The following is a 26,536-nucleotide window of genomic DNA, read 5'->3' as shown; positions in this document are numbered from 1 at the left end:
GTATAAATACCCCACATGTGACCCCACTTTGGAAAGAAGACACCACAAGGTATTCAATGAGGGGCCTGGCAAGTTCATAGAAATTTATTTTTTTTGGCATAAGTTAGCGGAAATTGATATTTTTTTTTTTCTCACGAAGTCTCACTTTCCGCTAACTTAGGACAAAATTTTAAATCTTTCATGGACTCAATATGCCCCTTAGCGAATACCTTGGGGTGTCTTCTTTCCAAAATGGGGTCAGTTGTGGGGTGTTTGTACTTCCCTGGCATTTGAGGGTCTCCGCAATCATTACATGTATGGCCAGCATTAGGAGTTTCTGCTATTCTCCTTATATTGAGCATACAGGTAATGAGATTTTTTTTTCCGTTCAGCCTCTGGGCTGAAAGAAAAAAATGAACGGCACAGATTTCTTCATTCGCATCGATCAATGTGGATGAAAAAAATCTCTGCCAAAAAAAAAAAAAGGAGGGGAAAGGCGTCTGCCAGGACATAGGAGCTCCGCCCAACATCCATACCCACTTAGCTCGTATGCCCTGGCAAACCAGATTTCTCCATTCACATCAATCGATGTGGATGAATAAATCATTGCCGGGATTTTTTTTTATTTTTTTGCCAAAGCATAGGAACGCCGCCTCCTCCTCAGCTTGTATGCCTTGGCAAACGTATCTTTTACTGCAGAGTAGAAATCTCGTCTTGCAGCGCCGCATACACCGACTTGCGTGTAATCTGACAGCAGCGCAATGCTTCTGTCAGAATGCACATCAGTGCTGCAGCTAGTCGATCGGTTGGTCCACCTGGAAGGTAAAAAAATAATTAAAGAAAAAACCAGGCCGCAACACAATAATTTAATTAACTTTCGAACAGAATATATAAACTTTAACTTTTTGAACTAAACATTAACCTTTTTGCTTACTGGTGTTTTTTTTTTTTTTTTTTTCCCCCCCTTCACCTTTATAGAACAAACCTCTCCTTCCCCATGGGTCAATGTGCAAAGCGCAAATCGCCCAAAGATGTGGCGAAGTGCGTTATGCACTTTGTCCCAGGTGAAAGGAGACGTTTGCAGCAGCTGTGAGTGAATGGGCCCTAATAGCCCTGTGTGCCTGTCCTGGTGAGATGATCCCTATGCTAGGTGTACCTGTGTGTGGTACTTCCGGAAACACTCTCCAAAGCATAGGGCAGGGTGGTCAGGACAGAAATAGCGGGTGTCACGCCTTATTCCACTCCTGCTACAGACACGACATCTTTTTCGGGGTGACGGTTGGGTTGAGGTACCAGGAACGACATTGGGGAAATGTCGCTCGTGTAGACGGCTAACTACACTGGTGGATGGGGCCACGGAACCTCCTGGGTACAGGAGGTTCTCGATGATCTTTTCCTGAAATTTGAGGAAGGATCCAGTTCTCCCAGCCTTACTGTAGAGAACAAAACTATTATACAGAGCCAATTGAATTAAATATACAGACACCTTCTTATACCAGCGTCTGGTTCTGCGGGAAACTAAATACAAAGACAACATCTGGTCATTGAAGTCCAACGTCACGCTTGTCTCTCCATTTCACCGCGAGCAGTTCTTCGTTACACAATGCGGCCCTCTGCCCCCGGGTGGTAACGAGCCGTTGGGGGAAGCTCACGCGACTAGTTCGCGCGGTGCCACAGGCGCCAATCCGTTCTAGAAACAAATGCCTAAAGAGGGCCACACTTGTGTAGAAATTGTCCACATAAAGATGGTACCCCTTGCCGAATAAGGGTGACACCAAGTCCCAGACTGTCTTCCCACTGCTCCCCAGGTAGTCAGGGCAACCGACCGGCTCCAGGGTCTGATCTTTTCCCTCACAGATCCGAAATTTGTGGGTATAGTCTGTGGCCCTTTCACAGAGCTTATACAATTTGACCCCATACCGGGCGCGCTTGCTTGGGATGTATTGTTAGAAGCCAAGGCGCCCGGTAAAATGTATTAGGGACTCGTCTACGCAGATGTTTTGCTCTGGGGTATACAAATCTGCAAATTTCAGGTTGAAATGGTCTATGAGGGGCCGAATTTTGTGGAGCCGGTCAAAAGCAGGGTGGCCTCTGGGACGGGAGGCGGTGTTGTCGCTAAAGTGCAGGAAACGCAGGATGGCCTCAAAACGTGCCCTGGACATAGCAGCAGAGAACATGGGCATGTGATGAATTGGGTTCGTGGACCAATATGACCGCAATTCATGCTTTTTAGTTAGACCCATGTTGAGGAGAAGGCCCAGAAAAGTTTTAATTTCGGAAACTTGGACTGGTTTCCACCGGAAAGGCTGGGCATAATAGCTTCCCGGGTTGGCGGTTATAAATTGTGTGGCATACCTGTTTGTTTCGGCCACGACTATGTCTAAGGCCTCATTCACACTTCAGTGTTTGGTCAGTGATTTCCATCAGTGATTTGTGAGCCAAAACCAGGTGCAGCTCTAAACATAGAACAGGAGCAGATCTTTCCCTTCTACCTAATGTCTATGGAGGCTCCACTTCTGGTTTTGGCTCACAAATCACTGATGGAAATCACTGACCAAACACTGAAGTGTGAACTAGGCCTAAGAGCTCCGCAGTCAAGAACAGCTCAAAAAATCCCAGGGCCGAACCGATCTGAGCTGTCTCAACCCAAACTCCAGACTGGGCAGTGAAAGGGGGAACTACAGGTGCGGCTGAAGTTGGGGACTGCCAATCAGGGTTTGCCAGCACCTCTGGGATTCTAGGGGCTCTACGGGCCCGACTTTGCGGTGGCTGCGACGGGGTCACTACTGCTTGTGCCACCGTACCAGCTTCAACTGCCCTTCTGGTGCGCGCCACTTCACCAGGTTGTACGGCAGTGCTGGTACCAGGTCCAGGGAGGGCTGCGCTGCTGGTGTATGCCTCACCACGTAATCCGACAGCGCCAGCCCCACTCTGCTGCTCTTGAAGCGGATCCTGCGCAACCTGTGGTCTAGCGACACGGGGCCGGGTACGCCTGGTGCTATCAGGGACCTCAGCCTCCTCGTCCGAACTTTGGGTCAGAGAACCACTGCTTTCTACAGGTTCGTATTCTGACCCGCTAGATTCATCAGATGAGGGTTCCCATTCCTCATCCGACTGGGTCAGAAGCCTGTAGGCCTCTTCAGAAGAATACCCCCTGTTTGACATTTGGGCAACTAAATTTAGGGGGTATTCCCTGAGACTACCCCAGAAAAAAAAAGCAAGCCTGTCTTACAAAGGGGAGGCTAGCGAAGTACCGGAGGCCGCTGCGGTTGATAAAAAATATCAAAACAGATTTTTTTTATCGCCGCAGTGTGTGTAAAGTGAATGTGCAGTGATCAAAAAATATATATTTTTTGTCACTGCGGTGGGGCGGGTGTGGGCGAACGCTCGTGTGGGCGACCGATCAGGCCTGATCGGGCAAACACTGCGTTTTGGGTGGAGGGCGAACTAAAGTGACACTAATACTATTATAGATCTGACCGTGATTAGTTTTGATCACTTCCAGATACTATAAAAGTACAAATGCTGATTAGCGATACGCTAATCAGCGAATCAGTGACTGCGGTGCGGTGGGCTGGGCGCTAAGCGATCCCTAAACTACCTAACCAAGGGGCATAAACTATACTAAAACCTAACGGTCAATACCAGTGAAAAAAAAAAGTGACAGTTAGCACTGATCACTTTTTTTTCCTTTCACTAGTGATTGACAGGGGCGTTCAAAGGGGTGATCAAAGGGTTAATTGGGGTGCAGGGGGTGATCTGGGGCTAAGTGTGTACTGTTGGTGCTACTCACTGTGAAGCCTGCTCCTCTGCTGGATCCAACCAACGAAAAGGACCAGCAGAGGAGCAGGCAGCCATATAACAGATCATATTTACTAATATGATCTGTTATCTGGCACTTGATTGTTTTTTTTTTTTTTTTAAATCATCAGCTTGCCAGCCGCGATCATTGGCTGGCAAGCTGATGACGCGACCCCCCTTGACCCCCCTTGACGCCCCTTGACGCGTATATGCATGACTCTGCGCAGCGCTGCCGCCTCCGGACCGCACGTCTGCATTAGGCGGTCCGGAGGCGGTTAAAAACCACACTGTGACGGCGAATACATGAAGTAGAAAACATTTGCCGTTTAGGAATATGCACAAATCACAGTTTTTATTTCTTATCAAAACATCTTGCTTTTAGGACAATTGCCAATGTTTTTGTGCACCAAATTAACAGTTTACATGACATTATAAATATTGGCTACTGATGATTAGGAATGAGTACTGGTTTAAATATATTTTTAGTGAATCTGCTCAGAATTAGAGCTACGGAGCCTAAGATATTTCCTTGTATTGTAAGGGTATTTTTAAGTGACTGATTGGTTCTCCCCTTTAATTCTGTTTAATACTTTATAAGTTTTCCTTGTACTGAAGTGGGTTAGAGATAGTACCCATCCCCCATTGTGCTGATAAGACCACATTCCTGAGTGATCTCAGAAACATGCGTGATGCACACTGGAGGAGGTGCTCACAGGTTTATATTCTGTGACCCACATTTTCTCAAAAGAGTCTCCACCAGGCTCTCCATTCTAGGTAGGATGCCAGTATGATTGCCCTATCTCTCTTGTACACCCTGGGGTGTCGGTCATGTGTTATAACGGGGTAGACAGCTATGGGTTATAGCAAGTCTCCACCCCATTTATGCTAGTGATGTTTAATTACTTATTATTCTGTATGTGATTTCTTTATGTATATTTAATCACTTAGTAAATACATTTATTCATGTAGCCTGCCTAAGCTTATTCATTCTCAAATCTTTCAAATTCACTTTACGTTACTATTTCATGCTTTGTCCCAATAGGATTCATTCCTGTTCTGGCTGTAAATTAAATGGTTCTTGCAAAGAAAAATCTTTAGAATAAAGTCTATGAGAAAACTTGAGCACAGATTTTCTGCAAACGATTATTCTGTATTATGTGTCACACGCAGTTTTATTGCAGACCTGCCACAGATATCACTCTGTATATTGTAAAGGGTGAAATCCATACACTGCAGATTTTTCCTCTGTGTGAAGAAGAGATTTAGTATTGTAATATACTGCGGATATGTCTCCTACAATTCTGGGAAATCTGCAGCACTTTCATTATATCATATCACTTATGCACCACTTCTAATCTTGGTCCATGATATATTTGAAAAAAAAGGATGTAGAAATGGAGCATGACAAAACTACTAGCATGGGAAGTGCCAATTCCATAAAAGACTGGCGCTATTTTGTTAATGCAAAATATCGTAACCCCATGGATCATAGCAGGGCGCAGGAATGGACACTGGCAGTACAGGTTTATGGGGTATTTTATGCCTTATTAACATGCTGCAGAAAAGATCTAAGCGACATAATGAACACTAAGCAAATTGCTAAATCCACAGCGTGCTGATGTTGGTGCATATTCCTTGCTGAAAAGCTGCTGGTTACCTAATCCTTCTGCAGGTCTGAATATCATAGCACTGTAATAATCTGCGTTTCAGCTGCAGATTACCATTAAAATCCAAGGTGGTTTTTGCCTACTGCAAATCCTGGCTGACAATCTACCCTAAGGCCTCTTTCACATGAATGATACGCATTGGCTCAGGGTGCGTTCAGTGAAACACACGCCATTTTGCAAGCAAGCTCAGTCAGTTTTGTCTGCGATTGTGTTTAGTTCAGTTTTTTCAGCGTTTTGATGTGTTTTTTCACACGCCTGAAAAAAAAAAGTTTGAAGGTTTACAAACATCTCCTCTTAGGAACCAACAGTGAAAAATATTGCATCCGGACTGCATCCGGATGCAATACGTTTTTCACTGAATGCCCAATCACTTCCATGGGGCCAGAGCTGCGTGACAAACGCAGAATTTTGAACATGCTGCGATTCTCACACAACGCAGAACAAAATGCTCATTGAAATAAATGGGTCTGGATTCATTACGGGTGGTGGGTGTTCATTTCACGCTTTGCACCCGTGTGGAAAACTCGCTCGTGTGAAAGGGGCCTAACAGTCATCAAGTAAGGAAGTAAAGCATGTCTGGTTTACCTATTGAGTTACGCCAAATCTATTATTTGGCACCAGATTTGGCTTAAATTGCACCAATTTTGTTTCGGCAATCGATCTTCCATTTGTGACAGCACCTGTGTTTGGTTTTTGTAAAAAAAATAAGCTATAAGTTGCTTTGACATCAGCACGTTTTCTCTTTAACTCTGAGACAATTCAGTAGATTTGTTTTATGTCCTCAAGGAAACAAATTGGACACAGCAGCTGCTTCCATCATCAGGCACAACATGACAGGTGAAACCCGCAAGAGAAAGACAGACAGTGGGAAACATGACAATTATCTAAGCTTTCAGCACCACAGAACAGCTAACTGACCAGCAATTTATCAGCCGGTGTATGCTCACCACTCTGGCCGTGATCCAGCAAATAGGCCAGCAGTGTCATTTGTTGCTGAAAGCCTAGGTCCCATACAATTTCTTCAGTTACCAGGCGGCTATGCATCTACAGAACATATCTGTCTACATTTACAACTGTCGGGCTCTCTGCTAGTTGACATTCACTTGGTATTAGATTCAAGGTCATTATGTGTTAAAATGGGCTGTTGGCAACCAAAAAAAAAAAAAAAAAAAAAGTAGGCTATGTACACCTTTGGAGGCAATTTTTACTTATGATTGCTTAACTTTTGGCTACAAATCATTTTTTTCAATTGGCCTATATTAAAAATATTGAGCCGTTCTGTCACAAAGGGTTAACTGTTTTTTCTAACTGTGTGACTGGTACTTTCACTTTCCCTCCGTGCCAGTCACCTAATAACACTCATCTCTAAACTACTAAAAAGGTAGCCACATTCATATCAGTAAGAGGAATATTGAGCATTTATAATGTCAAAGAGCAGAGATAAGGAGTCCGTCTGCTCACCAGATGACTGAAAAGACTAAAAGATCCACAGGCAGCTAGTGGAGTATGTCAGCTCTGTACACAAAAAAGGATTCCATATTTTCAATAAAGACCAATTGAAAAAATTATTTTTAGCTAAAAATAAGTAAAATACAATAAAATAAAATTGTCCCCAAAGGTGTACATAGGCTTTAACAGCAGGGAATGTGATAAAATAAAAATATAAACAAAATTCACTGTCATGAACTCACCTGGCATTGCTCCTATGGCAGACCCCGCCACCCCTTGGGGGCACTGCCAGCATCGATCTGTTTCCACAGCAGTAGGCCCACTGACACATGAGATGCTTGGCCGATCAGGGAACAGACGTCGGGCCAATAAAGCATGGCTCCGTTGTCACGTTTCCTTCCAGAGGTAGATTTAAACCGGCAACTGCTGTACATAGATGTCGGTAATTGTTGTTCCTGCATAATTAGTGATTTTTGCTACTCTCTAGATTGCTGGTTATCTGACCAGACTGATTTCTTTATCATGATTTTGTTAAAGACATTTACTTATGGTTCTGGCATGTCTTGGCACTGGACTCTGTGTTTATTTCTGGTGTTGCTTTCTGCCCAGGTTAGTCTCTCTACGCCTCCATCCTAGTTAGGCCCTGTGTACTTAGTCAAAACAGGGACCACCGCCGAGTTGGGGGCCGCTATCTAGGGTGAATCATTTAAGTAGGTAAGGACAGTGGATCCACGTGACAGGTGCAGCCAATGATTTGCTGAGGCCAGTGGCGGCGACCAGAGGTGCTGGAGAAGTGGGAATTTAAGAGGTACACCCTAGTGATTTTTATTTATTTTATCACATTCCCTGTTGCTAGACAATTGTAAGCATTTAGAGGGCTTTCTGGGACTTATGGTGCAATTACACCCGCCAAGCATCAGCAGATTAAAATCGGGAAGGAAGCACCCCTTCCCGACAGTCGGGAAGCCGAAAGTCGACACCTCCACAGGTGATCGCTTGTCCTCATACAACTGCATTGTTTCGGGGCAGCAGATCACTGTTTAGACAGCACAATCTATTGCCCAGAAACGATAAGGTGTCTGCACAACAATAGTTTCACCCAATGAACGAGCATTTAATTCGGTCATCGCATTATCGCCTGCACCTTTATACAGGCAGATTGTCGGGAACGAGTGTTCGCGGGAATGTTCATTCACGATAATCTGCCCGAATATTAGACAATCTAAATCCCCCTTTAGGTCTTCAATATCAGATTGGTGGAGGTCTCACTCTGGGCACCCCATCAATCAGCTGATAGAAAGAAACACAGAACTCCTGAATTTGCATAGTTCCATACACTTTGTAGTGATCGTTCTGTGGTGTCACCGCTCTAGCCATCAGCCAATTGGCTAATCCAATGGCTAGATCACCACTATTTAAATCCCCAAAACAAATGCTTTAACCCAGTGGTGCCCAACCATTTCTTGTCTGAGGGCCACACTAGACATGGTATAAACTTTGCGGTCCAGAACCAGGTAGCTTTGCCAGAAAGAAATGCAAACACTTTGAGGGGGCACATCTGGGCATTACCCCTGTGAAGGGGGGCACATCAAGGCACACAGCGGTTTTGAGGAGGACTAGAGGAGCATTTGGATCAAGCAAGCAGCTGCAAAGATGGAAAGTAGGGTGAGCTGCAGCGGCGGCGAGCACAGAAGTGAGTGAGATAGGTGTGCGCACACTCCCTGACTCAAGAGTACGCACGCTACTTCATAGGCTGATCCCCCTACTGCGGCCCTGCCCACGTTACCTCCCCTTCTCTGTCACTGCTGGCTGCACTCATCCCGCCTGAGCCATTCAGTGACTGATTCACTGAATGGCAATGGCCGGCAGGGATGCGCGCTCACTTATAGTTCGCTGCCCGATGCCGGCGGCACTGCACGGGCCACATGACACAGCTTCGCAGGGTGGATTTGGCCAGCGGGCCGTAGGTTGGGCATCACTGCTTTAACCCAAGTAACTCAACAGCTTGTCCCAAAAGAGCATTCTACCTCCCATTACGTGACATTCAGATTTGTACAAGTGTTTGACTTTACTACTCACGTTCTGGCTGTTTCTCATTCGGCGTTATGGATCTCACAAAATCTTGAGGTGTCATAAAGACTTCTGCTTCTCCAGATTCATGTATCACTTTCAGAGTTGCAAAGTACCGGAAGATTTTGTCTGGAGTTGAATAGGCTCGAATTCGATTCTCATATTCCATCACCTAAAATAAAAAAGAAAATACCAATAAAAGTAGGAAGACAATGTCTAGCTCTTTTTACGAAGCCTATAAATAAGGCTTGGTTTATACCGTGCTGTTCTTTTAATATTGCAACATCCCTCCATAGAAATCTTATAATGTTTGCACAGGATGTAAACCCCCAAAATTTGCAAGTGTATGCCATACAGTTGAACGCGTCCCTAGAACCACAGGCAGTGGTAAAAGCTTGGAGGTACCTCTACCATACATGGTATAATTTATTTATTTTTTTATGGAACCACACATGCACTGGAATCAATAATAAAAATAAAAAAAATGTTAAACAGCGTGTCAGTGCATACCCTTTGCTGCCATAGATTTCAATTCTCCTGCCCGGACCTGTGCAGATGCAACACCAATTTAGAGCTGGGTTGCCCAGCCTGCAGAGCACCAGGTGTTGCAAAACTACCACTCCCAACATTCCCTGATAGCTGTAGGCTGTCTGAGCATACTGGGAGTTGTATTTTTGCAACAGCTGGAGGGCCGCAAATTGGGCATCCCTGATTTAGAGGCATGCGCTTCTAAATTTCAGTCCTTTATAAATAACTATAAACGGCACCATCAGTATGACTCTCTGCTCCAGTGCCATCATCTTTTCCTCATTGCCAGACAACCAACGCATGCTGGTGGCATATTTAAGTAGAGGTGCAGTACAGCTCAGCTCCTGCGTCATTCTGTCTGTTGTCCAAATCTGCAAAACACAACCGGTTTCTGCAGCGGAGTAATATTTACTCTGTTCCTGGTGCGTATTTCTGGGTGCGCTTCCTGAGACTTGCTGGATTCATGGCCTATCCTGGGTCATTGTTCCTGGAACTTTCCAGCTTCATCCTTGGCCTACTCCTAGACGCTGCACCTGGTATCGCACAGTTCCCATCTTGGCCTGCCTCTGAATGCTGTTCCCGATATCACCGGGTTTCATTCCCTGTTCCTAGTATCTCCTTGTATGTTCCTAGTCTCCATGTTCCTGGTTCTAGCTCCTAGTCTATTCTCAGTGTCCCCAGTTTCAGTTCCTAGTCTGTTCCAGGACTAATCTTCCAGTCCTGTCACCTTGATCCTGTTGGTGGACCCCACAGCTGTGTTCTATGTGCCTTAAGTAGCCCATTTTCCTGTCTCTGTTGCTGTAGACATACCCCCCTGCGAGGGTTAAGGGTGAAAACCAGGGGATCCCTTAGGCCCCTTTCACACGAGAGAGTATTCCGCGCAGGTGCGATGCGCGAGTTGAACGCATTGCACCCGCACTGAATCCGGACCCATTCATTTCTATGGGGCTGTTCACATGAGCGGTGATTTTCACGCATCACTTATGCGTTGCGTGAAAATCGCAGCATGTTCTATATTCTGCGTTTTTCACGTAACGCAGGCCCCATAGAAATTAATGGGGTTGCGTGAAAATCGCAAGCATCCGCAAGCAAGTGCGGATGTGGTGCGATTTTCACGCATGGTTTCTAGGTGACAGTCTATTCACTGTATTATTTTCCCTTATAACATGGTTATAAGGGAAAATAATAGCATTCTGAATACAGAATGCATAGTATAAAATAGTGCTGGAGGGGTTAAAAAAATATTATTATTAATAATAATAAATTAACTCACCTTCTCCTCTTGATCGCATAGTTCCCGGTCTCTTCTTTACTAGCTGTGGGCTAAAAGACCTGTGGTGACTTCAGATCACATGCTCCATCACCACGGTGATGGACCATGTGATTGGAGCATGTGATCTGACGTCACCACAGGTCCTTTAGCCCACAGCTAGTAAAGAAGAGACCGGGAACTACGCGATCAAGAGGAGAAGGTGAGTTAATTTCTTTTTTTTTTTTTTTTAACCCCTCCAGCACTATTATACTATGCATTCTGTATTCAACATGGTTATAAGGGAAAATACAACCTTCAGAACATCAATCCCAAGCCCGAACTTCTGTTAAGAAGTTCGGGTTTGGGTACCAAACATGGGTGATTTTTCTCACGCGAGTGCAAAACGCATTACAATGTTTTGCACTCGCCTCTTATCAGGGCCAAAAATAAGACGCCCGTGTGAAAGAGGCCTTAGACTCCACACTTCAGTCTAGTCAGTGCAAAACCTTTTGCAGTATAAGGCTTTAATCTACAGTGGTTTCACAAGCCCTGAATGTTTGAAACATGACATGCCTAAAAAGACTTGTTGCGCAATATGAAAGCATAAATTAGTGAGAAATATAATAAATAATTTTTAATCATGCATAGTTAAGGGTACTTTCACACTAGCGTTTTTCTTTTCCGGCATAGAGTTCCGTAACAGGGCCTCTATACCGGAAAATAACTGATTAGTTTTATCCCCATGCATTCTGAATAGAGAGTAATCTGTTCAGGATGCATCAGGATGTCTTCAGTTCAGTCATTTTGACTGATCAGGCAAAAGATAAAACCGTAGCATGCTACAATTTTATCTCCGACAAAAAAACTGAAGATTTGCCTGAATGCCGGATCCGGCATTTTTCCCCATAGGAATGTATTAGTGCCAGATCCGGCATTCAAAATACCGGATCAGTCCTTCCGGTCTGCGCATACGTAGACCGGTAAAAATGTGAGAAAGAAAAAAAGATACAAGACGGAACAGTCTGTCCGCATGACAAGCGGAGAGACGGATCCGTTCTTGCAATGCATTTGTGAGATGTGAGACTCATCCGGATGCGGATACAAATGCTTTTAGTCACATCCAGATCGGCGGATCAGGCATTCAGTTCCGACGACGGAACTGCTTGTCGGATCACACTGCCGCAAGTGTAAAGGAAGCCTAATATAAAAGCATCATGAACTCATATACAATTTCACGAACCAGCGGTTGTGAACCCACTGTGCCACATGACCAACCTCCTCTAAGGGCGTTGTCTAAGTGAACCTCTCGTTCTTCACAGTATCTGACGGTGGGGGACAGACTTTCCGTGGGGAACACCAGGTTGCTACCTTTTAGGAGAATTGGCACATGAGGCAGGAGAAGGGGGTACCAGAGGTACAGTTGTAGTCAGCAGGCCAAGCCATAACCAGGAGAGACACTGCAGGACTGAAGGATGAGGCAAAGGCAAGCAATGGGTCAGTGCAGGTGGCTCAGGTACAGGTCAGGCAATCCGGATAAGCAACAGGAGAGTCGAGACAGAGCAGGTAAGCATCAAAACAGGTAGCGGAGTCTAAAAACACCAGCACAGACAACAGCAACCTTTGCAGGACACAAGGACCTTTGACACTCTGGGTAGGGAGCTGGACCACTTATACAGTTGAAACCAGAAGTTTACATGCACTATATAAAAAAGACACCTATGCATGTTTTTCTCAATATCGGACATTAAATCAGAATAAACCTTTCCTGTTTTTGGTCAATTAGGATTACCATTATTATTATTATTCGCCAAATGCCAGAATAATATGAGAGAGAGGGAGAGGAAGAGGAGAGTTTTAAGGCATTTTTATTACTTTCTGCAAAGTCAAAAGTTTACATACATTTCATTGATATTTGGTACCATTGCCCTTAAAGATGACCTTTCACTAGAATAAAAAATCTAAACTAACTATACAGGCATCTCCTTCTCCCACGCTGTATCGCTGGCCAATCAGGCTATGAGCTGAGCGCTGCGATTGGCCAGCGCTACAGCATGGGAGAAGGCGGCGCCGGCAGGTTCCAGTGGGTGGAGCCTAACATATGAAGATACCAGAGGCTATAACGGGAGAATGGAGCGGCGCCCAAGGAAATTAGTAAGTGCAGGGAGATCCCTGGGTGCCGCTCTCCATGCCTGTATAGTTAGTTTAGATCTTTTATTCTAGTGAAAGGTCATCTTCAAACTGTACGAGTTGGGTCAAACATTTTGGATATCCTTCCACAAGCTTTTCACAATAGTTGGTAGGAATTTGGGTCCATTCCTCCTGACAAAACTGGTGTAACTGAGCCATGTTTGCTGGTTACCTTGCTCACACCTGCCTTTTCAGCTTTGCCCATAAATTTACAATAGGATTGAGATCAGGGCTTTGTGATGGCCACTCCAAAACATTGACTTTGGTATCCTTAAGCCACTTTGTAACCAGTTTGGCAGTATGCTTCGGGTCATTGTCCATTTGAAAGACCCATTTCCGCCCAAGCTTAACGTTCCTGGCTGATGTCTTTCAGTATTTCCACAATCTTCTTTCCTTGTGATGCCATCTATTTTGTGAAGTGCACCAGTACCTTATGCAGCAAAACAACCTCACAACATGATGCTGCCACCCCGTGTTTCACAGTTCGAATGGTGTTCTTAGGCTTCCAAGCTTCTCCCTTTTTTCTCCAAACGTTAACGATGATCATTATGGCCTAAAAGTTCAATTTTAGTTTCTTCAGACCACAGGACATGTCTCCAAAAATGTAGGCCTTTGTTCCTGTGTGCATTTGCAAACATTAATCTTTTTTTTTTTTATGCTTCTTTTGGAGTAATGGCTTCTTCCTGGCAGAGTGGCCTTTCAGCCCATGTTGATACAGTATACTCGTTTCACTGTGGATATTGACACAATCTTACCAGCTTCTTCCATCATCTTCACAAGGTCTTTTGCTTTTGTTCTTGGGTTGATATGCACATGTCGGACCAAAGCACGTTCATCTCTGGGACACAGAACCAGTCTCCTTCCTGAGCGGTATGATGGCTGGACATTCCCATCTTGTTTGTACTTGTGTATAATTGTTTGTACAGATGAACGAGGCACCTTTGGGTATCTTGAAATTGCACCCAAGGTTGATCCAGACTTGTGCAAGTCCACAATTCTCTTCCTGATATCTTGGCTGATTTCTTTAGACTAGGGCTGCAGTAAACGAATATTTTTGTAATCGAGTATTCTATCGATTATATTTCTCGATTCATCGAGTAATCTAATAAGAAAAAGCTACTTAAAATAACATACGTAATTAGGTATGTATAAAGTTATTGGTTTGAAGGGGTTAATAACTTTATACATGCCTAATGCCAAGGTGCTTCCATTAACCCCTCCAAACCAATAACTTTATACATGCCCAATGGGTTTGGAGGGGTTAATGGAAGCACCTTGGCATTAGGCATGTATAAAGTTATTGGTTTGAAGAGGTTAATGAAAGCACCTTGGAGGTGCCTTCATTAACCCCTCTCTAAACCAATAACTTTATACATGCCAAGGTGGTGCTTGCAGCCTCCATTAACCACTCTCTCTCCATCTGCCTCCCCCCAGCCTCTGATCTGCCTCCCCCCCCCAGCCTCTGATCTGCCTCCCCCCCCAGCCTCTGATCTGCCTCCCCCCCCAGCCTCTGATCTGCCTCCCCCCCCCAGCCTCTGATCTGCCTCCCCCCCCCAGCCTCTGATCTGCCTCCCCCCCCCAGCCTCTGATCTGCCTCCCCCCCCCAGCCTCTGATCTGCCTCCCCCCCCAGCCTCTGATCTGCCTCCCCCCCCAGCCTCTGATCTGCCTCCCCCCCCAGCCTCTGATCTGCCTCCCCCCCCCAGCCTCTGATCTGCCTCCCCCCCCCAGCCTCTGATCTGCCTCCCCCCCCCAGCCTCTGATCTGCCTCCCCCCCAGCCTCTGATCTGCCTCCCCCCCAGCCTCTGATCTGCCTCCCCCCCAGCCTCTGATCTGCCTCCCCCCCCAGCCTCTGATCTGCCTCCCCCTCTGGTAACGCAACCCCCTCCCCTCCCTCCCCAGCATTAATCATTGGTGGCAGTGGCCACAGGGTCCCCCTCCTCCCCCCCCCATCATTGGTGGCAGTGTCAGTTCCCAATGGGTTTGGAGGGGTTAATGGAAGCACCTTGGCATTAGGCATGTATAAAGTTATTGGTTTGAAGAGGTTAATGAAAGCACCTTGGAGGTGCCTTCATTAACCCCTCTCTAAACCAATAACTTTATACATGCCAAGGTGGTGCTTGCAGCCTCCATTAACCACTCTCTCTCCATCTGCCTCCCCCCAGCCTCTGATCTGCCTCCCCCCCCCAGCCTCTGATCTGCCTCCCCCCCCAGCCTCTGATCTGCCTCCCCCCCAGCCTCTGATCTGCCTCCCCCCCCCAGCCTCTGATCTGCCTCCCCCCCCAGCCTCTGATCTGCCTCCCCCCCCCAGCCTCTGATCTGCCTCCCCCCCCAGGCCGCCTCCCCCCCCCCAAGCCTCTGATCTGCCTCCCCCCCCCCACTGGTGGCAGTGTCAGTTCCGATCGGAGCCCCAGCAGTGTAATGCTGGGGCTCCGATCGGTTATCATGGCAGCCAGGAGTCACGCTACTGAAGCCCTGGCTGCCATGGTATGTTAGTGAGCAGAGAGCAGCGCATTATACTCACGTGCGCTGTGGCAGCCGGTCGCTCCTTCTTCTGTCTGTGCGGCGGATTGCTAATGCTTACAGCATTAGCAATGCGCCGCACAGACCTATGAGAAGGAGCGACCGGCGGCCACAGCGCACGTGAGTATAATGCGCTGCTCTCTGCTCACTAACATACCATGGCAGCCAGGACTTCCGTAGCGTCCTGGCTGCCATGGCAACCGATCGGAGCCCCAGCATTACACTGCTGGGGCTCCGATCGGAACTGACACTGCCACCAATGATGGGGGGGAGGAGGGGGACCCTGTGGGATATGGCCGGCACAGTCATTGGTGGCGCAGTGGCCACAGTCCCTCCCCTCCTCCTCCTACTCTGTCCTCATTGGTGTTCAGCGGCAGCCGCGCACAGTGGGGAGGGAGGGACTCCCTCCTCCTCCCTCCTCCTCCTCCTCCTCAGCTGTGCCGGCCGGCTCAGTCCTGCCTCTCTGGCCTCCGGAGGACACGGAAGCGGTGAGTGAGACGCTTAATTTCACTCCCGCTCCGTGATCACGTGATTTCAACGATTCCTCGATGCAGGGAAACTGCATCGATGAATTTTTTGACTCGATTTAATCGAGTTATTCGAATAATCGTTTCAGCCCTACTTTAGACTTTCCCATGATGCTACACAAAGAAGCAGTGTGTTTCAGGTGTGCATTTAAATACATCCACAAGTGTGTCTCTAATTAACTCAGATGTTGCCAACAAACCAGAAGCTTCCAAACACATGACATCTTCATATGGGCAGTCCAGAATTGTTTAAAGGCATAGTCATCTTAGTGTATGTAAACATTTGACATTGCAGAAAGTAATAAAAATGCTTTAAAACATTCTCTATCTCATTATTCTGGCATTTGGCAAAGAATAATAATGGTAATCCTAATTGACCAAAAACAGGAAAGGTTTATTCTGATTTCATGTCAGATATTGAGAAAAAACATACATATGTGTCTTTTTATATATAGTGTATGTAAACTTCTGGTTTCAACTGTAGGTGCAAGAGGCCTAGGATTGGTTAGCACAGTCACATGAGCTAAACTCCTAAATCACAGGAAGTGACACGCGCTGTCCCTTAAAGGAAGTGCTACAGGGAACGGGCTGGAAAGCATGCTGCGCCCAGGGCTGGAAGGAAACAGTGGAGCGGATTCCAGGAAAGACGATGCCTGAAAGGATAGAGCCCAGGACTGCGGCAGTGAATGGGGAAACACCGGCATCTGAAACTGAACATGGAGCCCGGGACTGTGGCAGTCAGCAACTACAGTTACATACACATATAAGGTGCGTTACTGTGCTAAAGGTGTATGTGCCCTCTAACCATGTCAGCTTCAAGGGGGTTAGGGGTAGTGGTTGACTTATTTTACAAAAATCTTTAACTACACAGTCTATTTTTACTTTTTCTCTAGAGCTCTGTTATAATTTTAATGGATGTAGTACAATGCTCACAGCAAGACACATGCTAGTGTTTTATTCTGTTATGCATAGTACATTCTCGCATTGTAATCAATAGACAAAAGGAACATACACTGTGTAGAAAATACAAGGCATAAAATATGAATGCAATAAACATAGAACAAGCAAAATGGCTTTGAAGACAATAAATATAAAACTCCTGCAGCAGGTACTTTCCTGAGACTCTAATTACGGCCTGAGATTTATCTGGAATATTCTTTTCCGTTTTCATTACCAGACTTAAAATTTCAAAGAAAATTGCATTTTAAATCTCCATTCTGAAGACATCATGTTTATGTAATGCAGCGAGGAAGAGAATAGGGCCATTTGTACTTTTTCAAGAACTAGACAATACATCTTATCCGTCTAAAGCTGGCCTACCAAAGCAAAATAATATCGCTATTAAAGGGTATTGAAGCGCTCATTTTGTAACACCATCAGTCAAACTAACACTTCATTCGCACACGACAATATTCACTGTGCCAATGTATTAAAAAGAATGTAGGACTGCTCCCAAAATCTGTCTACTAAGCAATTAAATGAAGGAAAGACATTCATCTTGAAATAACAATCTGATGCACACTTATTATTTGTCACTTGTGTGGGGTTGTGTTAATAAATGGAAACTGGTGTTTTATATGGCGGTCTCAGCCTGAAGTCTGCTGCTGTAAAATGCACAAAAATTAAGAGGCGCATGTCTCATATTTGTGGCACATCATGGGAGGTCCATGCACCAGAAGCTGAAATCTACAGGAGCTACACTTGAAACATATTTTACAGTTTTCAAACTAATCTGAATACTTTCGTAGTTGTATACAACTAAGAATTTAGTATTCAATAAAATGTATCTGTATAGCGCCACCTGCTGTGAACGTGGATCCATGTGAGGTACAGGGCTGATTCTAGTTGTGTTAGAAAAGTATTGTTATGCGCCATATGATTTCCGATTTTCATTAAACATGACATATGCACTTTAAGCCAGTATTCTGGTGTAAGTTGGTAGCTTAAAGTGGCTCTGTCGCCAGGATCAATCTTATTAATCCAGGCACACTGGCTGGTGGGGCTTATGCTGATTAAAACAATACCTTTCTTTTCTCTGTATGCTAAACATTTGCAGAGATATCTGTATTTTAATGCCTATGCAAAATGAGCAACTGGAGCACCAGGAGGCGGGCTGAATCGTTTGAGCACTGCTATGTAGCACGCCATGTGCTCTGCAGGGGTGCTCTGCCTACCAGGCAGTATGTCTGGTTTAATAGGGTTAATCCTGGTGACAAAGCAGTTTTAAATCTATCAGGCTGCATAGGTCAAGCCCCCTCCTGCTTGGAAAAGCGGCAGGTACAGCGCAAAAGGGGGCAAAGTAGCAAATGGTTCTGTTAAATGGGCTTTATGCAATAATATGCGACTTTTCTACACCAGGAAACTGGTGTAAGACCATTAATAAATTCTGTGAATTGCCTTATCAAGTTTTCCCTAACGCAAGAATGCCATGTTATAGAGCCGGAGAATATTTTCCCACAAAAATAGAGATCAATCTGCTCAGCTCCTCCTGCTCTATGATATGGTGCTTCCAGATTGCATTGGATTTTGCGATGACAGGTTCTTTTAAAGTGCTCCTGAACGTATTTTCTTTCTGCGGACCGTATGTGGAACCATTCACTTTAATGGGTCTGCAAAAACAACAGAAGGTACTCCGTGTGCATTACGTTTCCGTATTTCCGTTCCGCAAAAAAGTAGTGCATGTCCTATTATTGTCCGCAAATCACGGTCCGAAGCCCCATTTAAGTCAATGGGTCAAAATATGGAACGCACATGGAACACATCCGTAAGTCATCCGTATTTTTAGGATCCATACTGAAGAAATGCTATGCCCAGCCCATAATGCTCATGGTAATTAATAAGTTACTGTTTCCGATCTGCAAAAAACGTATCACATATGGAAACCATACGGATATGTTTTGTGGAATAAAGAAGCGGAAGAGGACTTAAATCAGAGGGGGAAAAAACTCAGATACGGAACGGATCCGTGAAAAATGGGCATGAGCCCTAAGTCTGTACTGGGAGTTTCTGCATCACATGGGTACTGTATTAGGTGGTTGACAGCATTTGTGGCCTATATAAGGGATTCTGCAGCAGGTCCTGTCCTGCTGTGCCTAAGGAAAGGGACTCCCTGCGCACAGAGGGGGAGAGAGAGTCAGTACACTGCACTGATTCAGTAGAGCTAATACTCGGAGCTGCAAGGAGGTTCTTAGACTACTCGGGCAAACATAAGGTCAATGTTCATAGCATGGTCTAATGCACTGGCATCACTTGTTAAACAAGTTGTCCACCACATATGCACTTTCTGCTACAGAAAATAATTAAAGAAAGACAGGAAGAAAAGAACGGCACCAGGAAATCTACAATGTGGAACCAGATCTCATGGCAATTTTGAAGTAAGTCACTTAAATATAAAAACCATTCATTTCTAGTTCAACAGTTCTAACCAACAAGAAAAAGAGTTTAGGATCAGCATAATTCACTAAAAAATCTGTTTAACTGCTGGAATGTTCTGGTCTGGAAGTGAGGGAGCATTGGCACAAGTCACCAAATTTGCAAAATACAGGAAGTTCTTCTGAAACTCGTAAATGTCACATACCTTCCGATCCCTAAATCCTACATGTTGCTTCTTCTTTTTTTCTTCTGGTTGTTGATCTTCATGACTTGACTCCACAACCTGATCATCCTTAATCTCGTGGTCCTCTGCCTCCTTTCCTTTGACATTGTCCTCTTCTCTCAAGTTGTGCTTCACTGAAGACTGCGCTTCTGCATTGGCTCTGTTTTAAAATGAATATGTTTTATTCACACAAATATCCCATACCAATTCTCCCTTATACATTTACATGTTGCTATGTTAAACATTAATTTTTTGTGACACTTCTAAAAAAAAATAAAAAATTCTGAATTCTTGTTTTTATACTGACCGGTGACAGACAAACTACTGGTACCTGTTCTATAGAGATCACTTTGCAGCAGTCATCTCATTATCACCACAGTAGGAAGCACAATGGATAGTATCACCTCTATTATACATATAGAGGCAGATAACACAGGATCCATCACTGACAATAGGTAATGGTCACAGATCATCTCCTTCACCTCCCCGCACAGTGACCTCTGCACAGGTTGCACAGCATGACTAGAAAACTCTCCCGAAGAGGTTAGTCAGTTATCACCTGTCCATTTAGCTTCTGGCCCACGGTGGCAAGAAAACGCATTTATCATGTAGAGAAAGTTAATACAAGGCACTTACTAATGTATTGTGATTGGCCATATTGCCTCCTTTGATGGCTTGATTCAGTTTTTCCATCACATTATACAGTACTCCTTTACATAGGGCTGGCCTATGCATGCTCCCAGCCACCAGAGAGGCAGGGGCTTTCATAGTGTGCAATCACGACCACTGCTGTTGGATTGCAGGGTGGTCGTAACCATGGAAATGAGCAGTATATATTGTGATGGAAAAATAAAATCAAGCCGGCAAAGAAGGCAATATGGATAATCACAATACATTCTTAAGTGGCTTGTCGTAACTTTCTCTACATGATAAATGTGGAGTGAGACAACACCTTGTAAGGGCTTATGGACATGACCACGGTTGGCCAGTCCATGTGTCAGCCATGGCTCCCTGACCCAAACTGACTGTATCATAGTAAAAGGTGATGGAGCTTCCCAGTGTGCCGACACCCGCAGGAATCAGCAGCGCATGCCCAAAATTTCAAAGGTGCCTCAGCAGACACGGAGCCCTTAAATTATGCATTTAGATTATGGAACCATGCACCACACGTAGATTTTACCACTGATTTCCACAGCGTAAATTTTCCAGCAGGTGTCAACATGGCATAGGAGTGGTCAACAGCACTCCAACGTTACATCTATATAACAGCCTAGGGTAAAAGTTGAAAATATAGAAAATGAGACTTGTACTTTGACATTTACTAGCAGCGGCTTTATTTTGCATCATCATACCAGCTTGTGTCATGTCCCTAGAGATAGGTTCTAGTCATACTACTCCGAGAAATCAGAGAAATGATTTGTGCATTTGTGTTTTACTGGCTGAGATTTATGGTCCCTGTAGTGAGTCATGTACGTGTCAGCAGGGACTGATTGATGGCTACAGATCTCAAATCTATTTTATAAGCAAATGCTGTCAGCTGTCACAATACAGAGAAATAGGAACAGAACACTTATGAAAGAATTTGTTTTCATGACAAATCTTCTTCTCAGCACCGCCGTCTGGTTATAACCGAAAATCCGCAGCTTAGATTTCATATCACATTTTAAATACTGCATGCAAAGACTGAGGAGTAAAACAGCAGAAGCCTAAAACTGGCACCAGGGCGTACATGAATCCACAACTCCAAGTCCGAATCCCAGCTGTAAAAACACACAACACACAGTAACCACACTAGACATGCAGGTTCCTCTTATACAAGAGACTTCTTCTCAATATAGTCAATATCCGTTGGCAAGATGTACCAAATGTTTGGAGTCATGTCATACACCTCTTTCCTTGAGGCCGCCATCCCACTCTGCACTACTTGGTTTGCTCTGTGCCCAGTGTCCTTCCTATGCTTCTGTCCCCTGCTGCTCTCCCATGATGACTTTGGGTCCTTAAACGGCCAGCATGTCCACTCTGCCTTCACAATCTATCCATTGTGGTTCCTGTATTCTGCTACGGCATTCTACTGTATTGTCCTCCTGGCCTCTGATCGGGCTTGTCTTTTGACTTTGCTCCCTATCTGCTGTCCATCCTGACTTTTTGGCCGCCTACCATGCTGCCCCTACTCCATGTGCACTGACCACTTCACTAAAACTTCTGCCCACTATTTTTTTGGCCGCTTCCTGGTGTCACTTACATCAGCTGCTGCTAACAGACTACTGTGGTTGAGACCTTGTAATTCCCTGCAGCACAGTCCAGATGTCTATACAGGGGTTAAAGGGCGAATACCAGGGAATCCCTTAGGCTCTCCTCTGAAGATTGGCCCCAAGGCAATTCTGTTGCAATGCATTGGGCCCACTACTGTTAATATTGGAATGATCATATAAAGTAGATTCTCCCAAGATGCCAAGGTTTAGACTTTTCACTTAAAGTGTATTTGTCATTTAATAGTATTTTTTTTTCATCAAGATATAATTAAATAATGGCCTTCATTTAAGTGTGAATTGCATGCAACTTCTATTTGTTATTTCTATTATTTCATGGTGCCCCAGCCTAATAGCCATTAGAGTAATAATAATGGTGCTCACAATATTAGATCAACATCATTTTACAGCAGGATCAGTTTCTGCCGTGGGGCACTTGGGCTTCCCCCAACATTGCAGAACAAATTACAGTAAAAATCTGAGAATAAAATTCTCTGGAAACAATCATATGGGCATAGAGGCATGAAAGGTTAAGTGACTCGGAGAAGAACTGGCAGGAGTGACTACAGCTGACAGAAGCCTGGTTTTGAGAGTTGAAAACATATTGCTGCAGGATCTTAAACTTCACAAGTAGTTCTGTACCGTGTCTGTGTTAACATCGGTATGCAATTTCCTGCCGCTTAATTTTCTCCCCTACGCTATGCCTCACAGATCCATTAGTGTGGGTCAGTTGACCTCTCTGCAGCAGCCCGGCTTCTTTGGAAGACGAGTTCCCCATTGGTTAGCATCTCTTTAAATATTTCAGGTTTCTGCAATGGGTTGCTTGTTATAGCAAACTCTGTGCATCTGAATCTTGTAATACTTGTACATTTCTAACATCTAGTTTCTGGTCTAGTTTGCCTGATGTCAGTATAGTTTTGTTTTTGTGAATATTATAGTCGGGGTCTTCTTCCTAAGTCTAGTAGTTTTTCATATTTTGGAATTTGTCTTGCCTTGACTCAGCTCTGCTCACTTTGGTGTTTCTTATCTCTGAATCCTAAAGTCCTCCTGCTGTTGTGATAGGTATTACACCAACAAATTATCTGCCCAATCTTTGTTCAGCCAGACCAATAGCTGTTGAGTATAACCAAAGATGTGTGTGTGTGTGTAATTGGTCATCTGACCAATGATTGGTCAGACAATCTGTCAGATAATCTGTTAGTGTAATACAGCCCTTAGGGTCAGTATGGCAGATTAGGGTTTTCAGTAGGAATGACTATAGGGAGAGATGGTCGGTGGTGTTGGCGTCAGGGCCAGTAAAAGATCTAGGAAAAGATTCAGGAATAGCTTATAAGGGTCAGTTGCCTGTTTTATTCATCTTTGTTTATCCTCATCAGTCATCGCCATGATCTGTTTGAGGAATCATCTATTACCATCACCATTCAGTTCCAATCATCTTTCGATTAGTTCCCATTTTCTTTCTTTGTTACATGAGTGTTGTGATACGAGCATCATATTATTGTTCATATGGCTGTTCTACAATTTTAGCCCTATGGTATTTCCAGAGTTACACGAGTACTGGAAGACAGTCACTCTACGTTTATGCCTCAGTTTGACCCATATGTTAGAAAAAAAAAAACGGATACAAAAACGCACCAAACCACATTCTTGTATACTGCAGAGTCTATAAAAAAAAAATATTTTTTTTATTTATTTTTTTACAATGGAACTCTATGGTGAACGGATCCTACTGTATGATAAACATATGGGAAAAGAGTGATGTGAACTCCAGCCTTAGAGGGAAGGCTGTCAATCACTGACTGAAGTCAGGAGGACCTATCAAAGATTGACAACCCATCCTCTACGACTGTGTAAACAGGGATAGCTGTCAATCACTGATAGGACCACCTTCTGGACATTTAAACCCAGAATTAACAGGAATTTGAATTGAGAATATACATTTTTTGCTGAACCTTTTCCCACTATATATCAATCTGCTCAGCTCCCTCTGCTCTATAAGACGTTTCCTGAAGCTCAGACAACTTGTTCAATGTGACAAGTTCCCTTACAGTTCATGAGTTTGCTGTAAAGTAAATCTGAGAACTGCGGGTAAGATAGGTGCCCCATAATAATGTATACAAAATAATTTTCACACAGTACAGATCAAAGGTTTGGACACACCTTATCATTCAAAGAGTTTTCTTTATTTTCATGACTATGAAAATTGTAGATTCACACTGAAGGCATCAAAACTATGAATTAACACATGTGGAATTATATACATAACAAAAAAGTGTGAAACAACTGAAAATATGTCATATTCTAGGTACTTCAAAGTAGCCACCTTTTGCTTGATTACTGTTTTGCAGACTCTTGGCATTCTCTTGATGAGCTTCAAGAGGTAGTCACCTGAAATGGTCTTCCAACAGTCTTGAAGGAGTTCCCAGAGATGCTTAGCACTTGTTGGCCCTTTTGCCTTCACTCTGTGGTCCAGCTCACCCCAAACCATCTCGATTGGGTTCAGGTCCGGTGACTGTGGAGGCCAGGTCATCTGGCGCAGCACCCCATCACTCTCCTTCATGGTCAAATAGCCCTTACACAGCCTGGAGGTGTGTTTGGGGGTCATTGTCCTGTTGAAAAATAAATGATGGTCCAACTAAACGCAAACCGGATGGAATAGCATGCCGCTGCAAGATGCTGTGGTAGCCATGCTTGTTTAGTATCCCTTCAATTTTGAATAAATCCCCAACAGTGTCACCAGCAAAGCACCCCCACACCATCACACCTCCTCCTCCATGCTTCACGGTGGGAACCAGGCATGTAGAGTCCATCCATTCATCTTTTCTGCGTCGCACAAAGACACGGTGGTTGGAACCAAAGATCTCAAATTTGGACTCACCAGACCAAAGCACAGATTTCCACTGGTCTAATGTCCATTCCTTGTGTTTTTTAGCCCAAACAAGTCTCTTCTGCTTGTTGCCTGTCCTTAGCAGTGGTTTCCTAGCAGATATTCTACCATGAAGGCCTGATTCACACAGTCTCCTCTTAACAGTTGTTCTAGAGATGTGTCTGCTGCTAGAACTCTGTGTGGCATTGACCTGGTCTCTAATCTGAGCTGCTGTTAACCTGCGATTTCTGAGGCTGGTGACTCGGATGAACTTATCCTCCGCAGCAGAGGTGACTCCTGGTCTTCCTTTCCTGGGGCGGTCCGCATGCGAGCCAGTTTCTTTGTAGCGCTTGATGGTTTTTGTGACTGCACTTGGGGACACTTTCAAAGTTTTCCCAATTTTTCGGACTGACTGACCTTCATTTCTTAAAGTAATGATGGCCACTTGTTTTTCTTTACTTAGCTGCTTTTTTCTTGCCATAATACAAATTCTAACAGTCTATTCAGTAGGACTATCAGCTGTGTATCCACCTGACTTCTCCACAACGCAACTGATGGTCCCAACCCCATTTACAAGGCAAGAAATCCCACTTATTAAACCTGACAGGGCACACCTGTGAAGTGAAAACCATTTCAGGTGGACTACCTCTTGAAGCTCATCAAGAGAATGCCAAGAGTGTGCAAAGCAGTAATCAAAGCAAAAGGTGGCTACTTTGACATTTTCAGTAGTTTCACACTTTTTTGTTATGTACATACAGTAATTCCACATGTGTTGATTCATAGTTTTGATGCCTTCAGTGTGAATCTACAATTTTCATAGTCATGAAAATAAAGAAAAGTCTTTGAATGAGAAGGTGTGTCCAAACTTTTGGTCTGTACTGTGTGTGTGTGTATATATAATATATATATTTTTTTTCCTGAAAATGGAAACAGATTAGAGTTTAAAATAATATGTTTCATTATATACCTTTAATTAAATCCCCTATAAAAAAAAAAAACTTAATCGTTGGCAGCTTCTGCCATTCATATTTAAAGGGCTTTCCCAGCCTGCAGAAACTGATAATCAATCCTCAGGATACAGTATCAACATCAGATTGGTGGGGACCCGATACCCGGCATTCCTGCTGATCAGCTATTGTGTGCAGCTAGAAAGTCACTACAGAGCAGACAGAGCCTTCTGCTCCCGGCTCCATCCACGGTTTGGTTTTTGGTTCTAGTCCTCACTGATTTGATATGGATGACCTACCTTGATTAGTTTCCAGCAGACTGTGCTTCTCTGGCGCAGCCTGCTGGTCAATGTCATAATAACATTGACATTAAAATACAATGCACTAAAGGGATGGTGCATTGCATTTTAAAAAAATCAATCAAAAAGCTGTCTATTATAATATATATATATATATATATATATATATATATATATATATATATATATATACACATATACACATATACAGGGAGGCAGGGACAGGCTTCATGGTTGTTAGGGGAGATATATGGCAGGATTTGTTGCGTCTTCCCCAGAATCGCCAGGTCTGAAGAAAGACCAGGTGCAGTAATCACCTGGGGATAAAGGAATCCTCAGAGTGAGTGGGGGTGGGGACTTGAACACAGAAGGCTGGAGTGGCTCTATGTGGTCTGAGCCGAGAGGGCTGAGAGACCTCTATCCCCAAGGAGACATTGTTGTGGGAGCAGCCTGGAGGCTGTGGGACATTGGCTGACAAAGCCGCATGGGTTCACAGGGTGTGGACTGTGACTTAGGTGAGTCAGGAACGTCATGTTTTTAGTTAGAGCCCAGCCGGGCAGGTGTTTATTTTGTATTTATGTTTGGTTTGCTGAGGCGCA

The 26,536-nt window shown here is 44.4% G+C and overlaps 1 protein-coding gene across 4 annotated transcripts in view; it reads right to left on the bottom strand.

Moving 5' to 3' along the window:
* The window catches only part of MICU1 (mitochondrial calcium uptake 1), a 262,988-nt gene that overhangs the window by 203,488 nt on the left and 32,964 nt on the right, over positions 1–26,536 (bottom strand). For all 4 annotated transcript variants that reach the window (XM_044297988.1, XM_044297989.1, XM_044297990.1 and 1 more), the window contains exons 3-4: positions 19,559–19,736; positions 8,976–9,138 (exon numbers count right to left, since the gene is read on the bottom strand). In XM_044297988.1, the coding sequence (XP_044153923.1) occupies positions 8,976–9,138; positions 19,559–19,736 (341 nt within the window). The remainder of the gene's footprint in view (positions 1–8,975; positions 9,139–19,558; positions 19,737–26,536) is intronic.

Source organism: Bufo gargarizans, chromosome 6, assembly GCF_014858855.1.
Source record: "Bufo gargarizans isolate SCDJY-AF-19 chromosome 6, ASM1485885v1, whole genome shotgun sequence".
Classification (NCBI taxonomy): domain Eukaryota; kingdom Metazoa; phylum Chordata; class Amphibia; order Anura; family Bufonidae; genus Bufo; species Bufo gargarizans.
Note: the sequence above shows the minus strand (reverse complement) of the source record. Positions and strands in the feature narration are given on the sequence as shown.